Below are 12590 nucleotides of genomic sequence, written 5' to 3'. Positions count from 1 at the left end.
ATCGCTGGGGACGGGAGCATCGCTGAGGCCTAGGGACGCTGCGTGGGACGCCGAAAGGTGAGAATATCACGATTTTTTTATTTTTTTATTATTTTTAACATTCTATCTTTTACTATTGATGCTGCATAGACAACATCAATAGTAAAAAGTTGGTCACACTAGTCAAACACTATGTTTGACATGTGTGACCAACCTGTCAATCACATTCCAAGCAATGCATCAAATCGCTTGGAATGCGCTTTAAATTCCGCACATGAAAATCATGTGAAAAACGATTGTTTTCCGCGGGAAAAATGCATGCGTTTTTCCCACGGTGAGAGTTGCGGAAATATTGCAGAAATTTCCGCAGCATCTCTGCCATGTGGGTACATAGCCTAAGTGTTCAAGAGGGAACCAACAGTTTTCTGTTTTGTCACAGTTTCTAACTGTATCTTACTGTCCCAGCACATTATAGATTTAAAACTAGATCATTATCTCAGTAAACTTCACAAAAAGTCTTATGTAAAGATACTTCACATGCGCTGACTTGCACAAAAATATCAAACAAATATCAAGTTAATCATGTTAAAATAAACTGCAACCTAATTTCTATGTATTATTACAGAATATCTAGAATGACAACATGACTATATAGCAAGTTGTTCTTCAGGGAAGGCTATTGTATTAGTACATATAAGGAAAATTAAAACTTTTTAGAAGTATAAGAAGAGGTAACAGTAAAATTGTAGAAATTAAATGTATGCAGACATGAAAGCTATTCGTGTTCCAGTTCATGTTTATGTCTTATTACTAATAATAAACACAGCCCAGCACAGTCCCGCACAGCCCTGCACAGTCCCCGCACAGCCCAGCACAGTCCCACACAGTCTGGCACAGTCCCCACACAGTCCCTGCACAGCCCAGCACAGTCCTGTACAGCCCTGCACAGTCCCCGCACAGCCCAGCACAGTCCCACACAGTCTGGCACAGTCCCCACACAGTCCCCGCACTGCCCAGCACAGTCCCGCACAGGCCAGCACAGTCCCGCACAGGCCGGCACAGTCCCCACACAGCCCAGCACAGTCCCGCACCGGCCAGCACAGTTCCCGCACAGCCCAGCACAGTCCAGCACAGCCCAGCACAGTCCCCGCACAGTACCTGCACAGCCCAGCACAGTCCCACACAGCCCTGCACAGTCCGGCACAGTCCCCACACAGTACCTGCACAGCCCAGCACAGTGTTGCACAGGCCAGCACAATCCCGCACAGCCCAGCACATTCTTCGCACAGTCCCTGCCCAGCCCAGCACACACACAGCCCATTTCTCGCATTTCCTATAGACTTACATTGGACTTGCTACTCGTGACGAGTACCCAAGTATTAGGAGGTACTTGTAACGAGTACAGCGAGTCCGAGTATTTCATTACTCGCTCATCCCTAATTCTTGGTAAAACCTACAGTATAACATTGTGGCTATTGTGAAGCTTCGAAAAAAGAAAATGTACATCCATTAAAATGGCATCAGTGGCAGTGCCTGCACAGTAGCATCTGTCTATTACCAATAGAGGCTACTGCCCAAGCGCTGCCAGAGGTGCCATTTTGCTGGAGGTAGAAGAAAATTGGCTACAGAAAAATGGTGGCAGGTGCATGTGCAGTAGCATCTATCATTTGTCTATAGATGCTACTGTGTAAGTGTTGCTGCCATTTTGCTGCAGACAATTTTGTTTACTTCAACAAAATGGCGCCGCCACATGCACAGTAGCCTCTATTGGTAAGAGACAGATGACACTGCACAGGCGTCACTACCGATGGCATTTTTCTGGATGTAATTTTTTTTTTCTCAGCTTCAGAGTAGCCACAATATTATAGGTATTATCAAAAATATTACATATCAAGAATATTATCAATAGTAATAACAACATTATTATATGCATTATGTAAAATAGGAGGCATGTCACTGAAGGATCAGTGACCTGTCATAAGCTCAAAAGGATGAATATGTGAACAGAGTACCACGTAAAGCCACATCCACAGGTCGCCCGGAGCCCCAGAATCTAATTAACTGAAAACTGCAAATACAGATTAAACAACACCCAAAAGATGGATTTCATCAACCTAGGTATCATTTTACTCAGTATAATGGTGCAAAGCTGACAGTGTCTGTAATTTATTGAGCAAAATCCAGCTGACAGGTTCACTTTAAAGAGTGGTACAGGGAAAAAAAACCATTCTTCCCAAAAGGGTATAAAACAGCAACTTTCTAAAAAAATTTACCATTAAAGTTTTTCATTGTTCATTCACCATACCTGTGTATCCAACTGCATTGGTTTACCTTCTTTGACACGATTTGTCACTAGAAAATGTCCTCCAATCATGATCTCATTTCAGTGACATATCATCCATAGGATCTAGAGATGAGCAAATTGATTTAACGTCAATTTATGTTGAATTTTTATTAATTTGCTGACCTGATAGAATTAAAATAATATTCAAATCAACAAAAATGACTACCACCATTTTTTCACATTGCAAAAGACTGAATCAGTAAAAGAAGACTTGCATGGTCTCTGGTCGTCTTCAATATAGTGCAACTATCACATCACATGGCATAGCACAGTCAATAATAAGGGACTATCATAGTTTAAAAACAGAGATAGGTAATACATCAGCAAAAACTTAGGATCAAATTCATCAAATCTTTTACATTAGAATTCTGTCGTGAAAATCTTTGAAGTCACAAAATTTTGCCACAATGCAAGGTTGCTCGAAAATGTTGCAACTTTTGACCTTCTCATGCCATTTTAGCCTAGCTCCATCAAAGCGAGCAGAGCTTGTGTGGGATGGGGACTTGACATATCCCACTCATAAATTTTCCTCAACTGCAGTAAGATTTGTGGCATGGCACACATGGAGCGGGATACCACTTTTCAGATGTGTATGATTAATTTAGAGATGTGTACCTCTTAATGAATAAGGAGAATAATTTAGATGTAACTAGAAGGGAGAGAGATGGAAGACTCTAAAGGTACTGTCACACTTAGCGATGCACCAGCGATCCCGACCAGCGATATGATGCAGTCAGGATCGCTAGTGAATCGTTAAGTGGTCGCTAGTGAGCTGCCACACAGGCAGATCTCACCAGCGACATCGCAGGGGTTTGGGGTCGCTACTTACCTGTCAGACGAGGCGATCCTGACGTCCTCCCGCCCGCGTTCACGCGTTGCTCGTCTCCACAGCAGGAAGCCCCAGCAGGAAGCTGACAATGAGAATCGGTCCAGGATGTTCTCGTGCGATCAGCGATAACCAGCGGGGGAGCTGTCGGAGGTAAGTATCAGACATAGCGATATCGCTAGCAATATTGCTATAACTTGTGACATTATAGCGATATTGCTAGCGATATCGCTATGTCTGATACCTCCGACCGCTCCCCCACTGGTTATCGCTGATTGCGCGAGAACGTCCTGGACTGTTTCTCGTCGTCAGCTTCCTGCGGCGCTTCCTGCTGTGACGACGAGCGACGCATGGAGCCGGGCGGGAGGACGCAGGATCGCCTCGTCTGACAGGTAAGTAGCGACCCCCGACCCCTGCTATGTCGCTGGTGAGATCTGCCTGTGTGGCAGCTCACTAGCGACCACTTAGCGATGTACCAGCGATCCTGACCGCGTCATATCGCTGGTCGGGATCGCTGGTACATCGCTAAGTGTGACAGTACCTTTAGTAGGACAGGCCCTTAAGTGTCAGATTGGACACTTTGGAACACTTTTGATTCTTAGCTAACCAATTTGCTGCTAAGTAAATTTTTGTCAAAATTTGGAGAATGTGGCAAATGTAAATTTTGAAAAAATCGAACATCTTTAATAGACATATCAAAACATCAAACTATGACGGGTCATAAAATAATGGGAAGCAAAGACGGAAGAAATCTGAAGGAAAATATTTTGAGAATTGCAGTATTTTACTTTGAGAAATGTCTAAGCCGAGAATACCTCTTTAAATGTTGCAGTAATGTTGTTATAGATGCAGTTTTTAGAAGGAAGTTTATTCATGGATATAACAACTTAGTGGTTTATGTATTACATCGCATTCACTGTCCTGTTGTCTCAATCTCACTGTATATTTCTTTTTCTTACATGATTGCTCATAATAGCAGTCACATCACATCTTCCCTTGAGAAGTGTTGACATTATGGGTACTTTGTCAATTACATAAACACTGACAATGATGTGAATGGAACATTGCTGTAATTACTGGAAGATTCCTTCGTTTAGTTGAAAACATAGAAAACTACAGTACTTTTCAGCCTTATTTCATTTTTTTTTAGAAAATCTCATCTGCTGTAACAACATTCTTACAATTTTTGCTACTTTCTGTGGAGAGCATACTTTTGTGCCAAGTCTCACATTTTTGTGGCATGAAAAATGTGGCACTTAAATTTTTTAAAATTCAAATTCAACAAATTTAATGTATTACATTTTTCCCAAAAATTCCAATGGCAGCACATCTTTTCACTGCAAATTGAAAGTATTGAAAAGGCTCCAGAAGATGTATATGAACTCTAAAGTCCTCTAAGACTGTATCCAACCAGGCTCTTTAAAGCCCTACTCCAGCATATATTTAAGCTCTGGAGTGATGCCACTAATGTAAGTTTCTTAACTCTAGTACTAGGCTCATCAAGCGCTGCGTTCTGATTTCCCTGGAATTGCAACTGTCCTGTGCTGCCATCTTGTGACTGCAATGTCTGACTGACCAGAAGTTAGAGGTAAAGGTCACATGCTCTCAGTACAAGTCTATGACAGCTTCATTCTTGCCTCCTTCTGGCTCTCACAGACTTACATTGATTTATGACTTCCAGCTCGCTTAGCAAACGCTGGAGTGATCCAGTGGGTCCCAACCTGCAGGAGACTGACTGTAGTGGCACCGATAATATATGAAGACAGCAGCTGATAAGCATAACCCTAGGGGCAGGGAACTTAGATTAGTGATACCACTCCTGCAAAAAAAATGCTGGAGTAATGCAATAAAAGCAAACACAGCCTTAGTTAAACCTAACTGACCTCGACAAATATGTTGTTCTTCACCTCTGTGCTGTCACACACCATATCTAATGTGTATGCAGTGTTTTATGGATATCTCTCCCTCCCTCTGACTAATTTGTGAGCTGTGATGTCCTCTCATTATCCATTGCTCAAGGTCATATGATCCTTCTCTAGCTTCTGCAATGTGTAAAATCAATACAAACATTGTAAGCAATTTGTACAAAGTGAATTGGAAAGGGGTTCAGGGAATTCCTAAAAATTCTACAAAAATTTGATTAGCATCCAATGTATTTGCTCATGTCTAGTGTAAATCTTCATTAAACCTTTTATACCCTTTTTTTAGAGCCAGCAGATCCTCCAGCATCGAAAGTTTAGTGTGAGTATCTTCTCCAATTTAGAGTACCACTATTGATTACGACACCTGCTACTTCTTCATAATAAATATATCTGACACATAAATGGCCTAAGGTCTCAGTGTTATTTTGGCCAAAACTATAAATTCTTACTACTTTGTAAAGTTAGGAAGACATATTCAGAGAAAAAATACAAAGTGTGAACTGGTGCTAGCTCATCTATAAACATTTTGTTATGGCCAATAACACGTTGAAAAAATCCAACAAGTTGGATCAAATTAAGGAAATTTCCTGTTGAATTTAAATAGTAAATGAGTAAAAAGTGGTCAAGTATTGATTGATATCCGAGAATTACAATTAATATTTACCATTTCAGAAGTTTGTCAGTGGTCAGCATGCATTTAATAAAATATGTCTCATAGCAGATAATGACGAGCGAATAAATGAGAGTTGAATTGAATTGTACATGAATTTTACGAAAAACCGTATTCGCCACAACTCAGAAGTTTTGTAATTCACTTCCACATGGATTAAGCAAGATGGTAGTCAATGACCACCATTTTTGTAAACAATAGTATGCCATCAAAATGTTAAAAAAGCAAAAAGTCTTTTATTCACCTTACTGCTTACCTCTGCTGCACCTCTGTGCCACCCAATTAGTCCTAGCAACCTCTTCAGACCACCATCTCTCATTGGAATCACAAGTTTGCAGTAATTCATGGCATGTGCAGAACCCACCCAGCTCTCATCAAAACCATATGTCCCAGCCCAGTGGGAGAGGGCACAAGAATTCAGCTTGATCAGTGGCAATCAGCACAGACCGGGGACATGACCGTGAGAAAAAGAAGGGCCGCAGAGTTGAGCGGTGAGTTGAATACAAGGATTTTTTTGTTTGTTTTTTACACCGGACCCCAGATCACATTAGTTATTTAAAGATAATTGCTTCAGGAATCAATTTTCCAGGGAAAATTAGCTCGAGCAGGCAAATTCAAATTATGACTAATTTGCTCATCTCTAATAGCAGTTATAGGTTCCTGGAAGAGAAGAGACTCTGTTATTTGCTCATGCTTTTCAATAAAAAAGAATATGGATGTTGTGTCAAAAATAGAAAATAAAAAGGGTTTATAGCACTATTTAGCATATTAACTACTAAGAATATCCCTGCATGAAATAACAATGGCTACCAAAGCACAAGACACCACTAATAGGAGTTCATTAGGAGTTAAAAGGGAAAGTGTCAGACTTATTTTTACCAGGTTCTTCGTTTTACAGTCATTTTTCCACTGTGAAGACCAGCCTTTGCAACTGATCAGCAATATAACCATATATATATATAACCAAATATTAAAAAATATTTCATGGGCCACTCTAAAACCCCAAAAAATTGAATCTTAAAAAAATAAAGCTGAATTGAAAATACTCATGAAGTCAATATGAGCAAACAATATAACTTTTATTGCTATATATTACTGCAAAAGTGCATTTCGACATAAATAAAAATAGAATAAAACAACAAAGGTGGTGGTCACAGCAAAAATACATGATTAGAAAGGAAGAATAATGAATCAAATATTGATCAAAATAAAATGCAAGTGATATAAAAAGCTGAATGCGAAACGCGTCATGGCTAGAGTTGTCAGCAAAGCCGAGCTTGGTGGAAAATCTGTTCTGGTGTTATCTATCAACGAATTTTTCATAATTGCACTTGTACTTTCACCTTCTGATTATAAATATGTCACGGGTTCAATTTTGCCAATATATAATCAATAATTCCACTTTTCTAATCATGTGTTTTTGCCTTGACTATCACTCTTGTTGTGTTTAACTGATTCGTGCGCAACTAAATTTTTCTGTTAAGGTGTATCAATAGAAATTACAATGGTGGATCAAAAAAAATTCTACACTCAGGTCATGTTAAAACTCTGCTGACTACATTGTTATAACAGTGCTTTCTGTTTGTACAAAGTTATCTCCCCAATCACTTCGAAGAAGGATTTCACTTGTGGTAGATGTGCAAGAAATAAAGGCTGCCCCACTTGTGATTCTTTGAAAGAAGAGCAGTGTGCAGTGATTTGGATTTTTTTATGGCTGGAGGGTGTGTGTGGTGCCGATATCTATTGTACCCTGTAGACAGTATGTAGAAGATTTTTTTGTCATTTTGTCACAAAGAAGTATGAATAGATAGAGAAGTTCAAGGAAGGTTACTCAACTGAAGAAGGAGCCGGGCACCATCCACGTCAACAATTATTGACAACAATGAGCGTGCACATGAACTGATTCTCTTGGATAGACAAGTGAAAAAGACTACAAGGACAAAGGTTCACTACTGCTGACAAAATGAAGACAGCAAAGCATTTGTGGCTTGCAGCTCATTCTAAAATATTTTTTTTAATGAAAGAATATGAATATTTGCTGACAGAAGGACAAAGTGTTTAAAAGAGAAGAGAAATTATTGATGAAAAATGGTGCAATTTAAAATAAATTCTACTGCCAAGGGGCAGATAATTTTTGACTCACCCAATATATTGTTTGCTCGTATTTACTTTGAGTGTTTATATTTCAGTAGCTCTATTTTTTTCCTTCCATTTTTAGGGTCACAACAGGTATAATTTGTCTTCATTAATTTACATCAACATTCTGTAGCTCTTTCTTCATGTAGCAGGACTTCACTTGTGCAGTTCTCACTATACAGGGAAGAGCATGCACAGTTTATGCAGGCACATAGAAGGGAGTGGAGTGTGCTTGGAAACTGGAATTTTTGAGTGGTCATCTGGTTGATATCATTGGACTCTTCATTCTGCAAGCATTCCTTAGAGATAACACAACTGGGGTGTTTAAACCCCTTCACGACATGCGCCGTACTAGTACACCATATGTCATGTCGCTCCTTTTGATGTGGGCTCCAGTGCTGAGCCCACATCTTTCATGGCACATGTCAGCTGTTTTGAACAGCTGACATGTGCCCCTAACAGCCACAAGAGGAATCACGATCCACCCGTGGTTATTAACCCATTAAATGCCGCTGTCAATCTCTGACAGTGGCATTTAATGTGATCGCGCCAGAAGCGCATCACTAATCCCGCTCGTCGGTGGCCATGTCACATGACTGTGGGTCACTGATGGGTTGGCATGACAACCCAGGGTCTGGAGGAGGTTGTAATTGCCAGATTCCTATGAGCACAACCAAGCGGTCGGTGCTCATTGGAAATGAGCATTTCTGCTACACACAGGCGATCTGATCATCGCCTGTGTGTAGCAGAGGCGATCAGACAACTGCAGCTTCTAGTGTCCCTTTGAGGCTATTGAAGCGTGCAAAAATAAAAATGTTTTTAAAAATATTTAAAAAATGAAAAAAATATAAATTTCAAATCACTTCCCATTCAAAATAAAACAATTACAAAAATTAAAATTACACATATGGTCTATCAAGCTATAAGAAGAATTAATCAGATCGGTAAATGGCTCAGCAGAAAAAAAGTCAATATGCCAGAATTACATTTTTTGGTTGCCACAGCATTGCATTAAAATCAATAACGGGAAATCAAAAGATCCACACCAAAATAGTATAATTAAAAATGTTAACTTAGCACGCAAAAAATAAACCCTCGCCCAGCCCCTGATCCCATAAAATCAAGATGCTTTTTTTTTTTTTTTTTTTACAAATTTTGAATTTTTTTTAATCATTTAAATAAAAAATAACCTAGACATGTTTGGTGTCTACAAACCAGTAGTAATGTCCTGGAGAATCACTATGGCAGGTCAGTTTTAGCATTTGGTGAACATGGTAAAAAAAAATTTAAAAAATTAGTTGTGGAATTGCACTTTTTTTTGCAAATTCATTGCTTTTGGAATTTTTTTTCCTGTTTTCGAGTACACAATATGGTAAAATCAATGGTGTCATTCAAGAGTACAACTCGTTCTGCAAAACAGCAAGCCCTCACATGGCCTTATTGATGGAAAAATAAAAAAGCTATGACTCTGGAAAGAAGGGGAGCGAAAAACGAATACGCAAAAATGAAAAAGGGCTGCGATGTGAAGAGGTTAATTGGAAAAAAAGAAGGATTTTTGGCTGTGGGCTTAAGGAATCTTTGCCTACAACTCTGTATGGCAGCTGCAACTAACAGGACATTTTTCCTGAAACATATACTATACAGTGCCAGGTGTAAATATTACTTTCCAGATAGCAAGTCTCCGTGTAGAGATTAAAGGGAATCTGTCAGTAAGATCAATTTGCCAAAATGCATATATGGACATTTAGGGCTTTGAAATGTAATTCTTTCAACATTTTTATATCTTCTATCTGTTGCTCTTTTCCTGAGTAATTATCATTTTCATTTATATGCAAATTCTTTTAAGTGCTCTGTGGGTGGCAGAACACCTTTCAAGCCACTGTCTCCTGAGGTTGTTTCCACAACCAGCACCAGCCTCTTTAGCTTGATTGATAGCGACAGTGATATGAGCCGGCGAGAGATCGCTCTGTTATTGAACACATCGCACGCAGGGAGTAGGCCAGCCAATGAAAAGAGCATCAACAGTGACGATTCGTATCAGTGAGGGGGCTGGGGCAGAGACAGTGACCGCAGCCTCTGACCCTTGATAGCGCTTCATTTGAGTATCCCAGCATGCACTTGGATTCTCAAATAAAGTGTAATAAAAAAAGTTGTAAAAAAAAGTAAAACAGCCTCTAGATCAGTGTTTCTCAACTAAAGTCCTCAAGACCCATCAGCAGGTCATATTTTCAGGATTTCCTTAGTATTGCATACGTGATGGAATTAATGTTTGAGCAGGTGATGAAATGATCTCCTGTGAAACGCTAAGGATATTCTGAAAACTTTACCTGTTGGTGGGTCTTGAGGACTGGAGTTGAGAAACACTGCTCTAGATAGTGTTATTAAGGAAAGATAGGGACGTTTTAGTTTAAGTGTATTGGAAAATAGTTTAGATTATGGCATTAAATAGATAGGGATTTAAGATGGAAATTAGGTTGGATTTTGAACCACCCCTTTATTTCCTTTAAATACACCTTTGGTGTACCATACACATTATAGCTCAAGATCAGAAGTTATCTGGTATCCAAAATCCTTACATCTCTCTTTCTGGAAATTCTGAGATACTCTGACTATTATAAAGTAAGAAGAGTAATAATGTGAAAAGTAACAGACAACAGAAAGGAAGAAAAAAATAGAAAACTCTTGAGAAAATGTCTGGATTTCTTAGGAAAGTATCTAATATACTGTATTAGGAGTATAATTACTACATAGATAAATCTCAGTCAATCCTGTGAAATTCTTCTACTTTTTTTTTTAAACATCACAAGAATGTATCTGTCAAATATTGTCAATAAATGATGTGATTCTGAGAAAGATTTTCACAGCAGGTTTTGCTATTGACTAAGCTGGTAAATATGTGATACGGGCTGATACATTGCAGCATGGTGTGCTGTCAATAAGAAAGGTCGCATTCCCATGGTTTTTATCTGAAAGCCATTTATACCTTCTCTATAACAGTCGAATACAGTAAAGTTCTGGTTACTTTTTTTGTACATTTTGTTTCACAACAACAGTGTGATTGATATGTAATGCTCTGAAACTAACATAGAAGTGATGGGAAAAGTCATATGAAAAAGTAACGGATACTGGACATTACATTTGAGTGAAATCATTTTTTGGAATTTACTAGAACCTCTTTTCTTTATTGAAGTGAGAATCAAAACCTATAAATGTAATAGATGAGGTTTCCATAGTATATAATGTATGTATACAAAGCAATGCAAGATAATGTATATGCTCCTTATATCTGGGATAGAGTACAATTAATGCAGTACGGATGGTATATTTGACTCTAATTGGCCCCAGTCAATATATAAAGAGAATTTAGCTGTGTAAGAAGAGAATTAAGTTAATCAACATTAGATCATTGCTAATAAAGTTTGGTTACCCAGGGGATAGTGTCTATTAATTTTACACTGGTTAGTCTGAAACAAATACCATTCTGTGTCTATGGACTTCTGTGAGCAATGATAGTATGTACGGATGAAGATTTTTGCAAAACTAGTATTTTTTTGACATTCAAGGTTTCATATAGACCACCTTTACCTTTTAAATTTTCAAATGTTTGTTTTGTGGCCATCAAAAAAATATGCATACAAATTCATAAAAAAGCGACCTCTGAATTAAATAAACACTATGCAAAGACGCCTTCTTAGTTGCATATTTTTTCACAAGATGTGTTATGTTGGACTGAACACATGATGTAATAGTAACTGTAAAGTGGAATAAAAAGTTTTTGTTTTTTTCTAATTTTGCTTCTCCATTGCGGAGATAATAGAAAATAAAGTCTGTGACTCCTAATGAGATTTGGCCAAGTGGATGTTATTAGAGAGTTTTCACTGGGGGCATGTACTTTTTCTCACTGTGTGAGTTTCCATCACAGGGGCATGTACTTCTCTCTGTAGGAATTGCTATCAATGTGGGCGTGTGCTTCTTCCTCTATGCGTTGCTACCATTGGGGCGTGTGCTTCTTCATGCATGTCTTTCTATCACTAGGGGAGTGTGCTTCTTCACCATATTTGAGTTTCTATGACTGGGAGCATGTGCTTCTTCCCCCTGTATGAATTACCATTACTGGGGTGTGTACTCCTCCATTTATGAATTACTAGCTGAAGAGCCTGGTGTTGCCCGGGCATAGTAATTAACTGTGGTTAGTTATAATAAATTATAATGATTATCCTACATCCCATAGTCCCATGCCCATATACCCATCATACATATCCTCATCCCATAGTCCCGTGCCCATATACCCATCACACATCCTCCATCCTATAGTCCCGTGCCCATATACCCATCACACATCCTCCATCCCATAGTCCCGTGCCCATATAAACATCACATATCCTCCATCCCATAGTCACATGCCCATATACCCATCATTAGAGTTGAGCGAAACCGGTCGGTCATACGCAAAAGTCGGTGACTTTCGCTGAAGTCGGGTTTCATGAAACGAAACCCGACCATAGCGTGAGGTCGGCCACGAGGTCGGCGACCAGAGCGCCAAAGTCGCGTTTCAAAAGATGCTTCCAGCGCCCTTTTTCAGCCAATGATGGAGGACGCACACTGTGGGCAATGCGATGATATAGGCATCGGTCACCACCATCTTTGAGAAGGGTCCTCAAATCTATAGTGAGATTCAAAATCTCACCAATACTATAGACACCCTACTCCGTG

The 12590-nt window shown here is 39.2% G+C and overlaps 1 protein-coding gene across 5 annotated transcripts in view; it reads left to right on the top strand.

Annotated features, from left to right (window-relative positions):
- The window catches only part of CADM2 (cell adhesion molecule 2), a 1004393-nt gene that overhangs the window by 740047 nt on the left and 251756 nt on the right, over window positions 1-12590 (top strand). For 3 of the 5 annotated variants that reach the window (XM_073584446.1, XM_073584444.1, XM_073584448.1), the window contains exon 7: window positions 5358-5390. The exons of the other annotated variants lie outside the window; for them this stretch is intronic. In XM_073584446.1, coding sequence (XP_073440547.1) covers window positions 5358-5390 — 33 coding nt within the window. The remainder of the gene's footprint in view (window positions 1-5357; window positions 5391-12590) is intronic. 5 annotated transcript variants of the gene reach the window in all.

The sequence above is a fragment of the Dendrobates tinctorius genome, unplaced genomic scaffold (genome assembly GCF_039654945.1).
Source record: "Dendrobates tinctorius isolate UK_male_01 unplaced genomic scaffold, ASM3965494v1 ptg000084l, whole genome shotgun sequence".
Taxonomy (NCBI): domain Eukaryota; kingdom Metazoa; phylum Chordata; class Amphibia; order Anura; family Dendrobatidae; genus Dendrobates; species Dendrobates tinctorius.
This window is presented reverse-complemented; position numbering and strand designations above follow the sequence as displayed.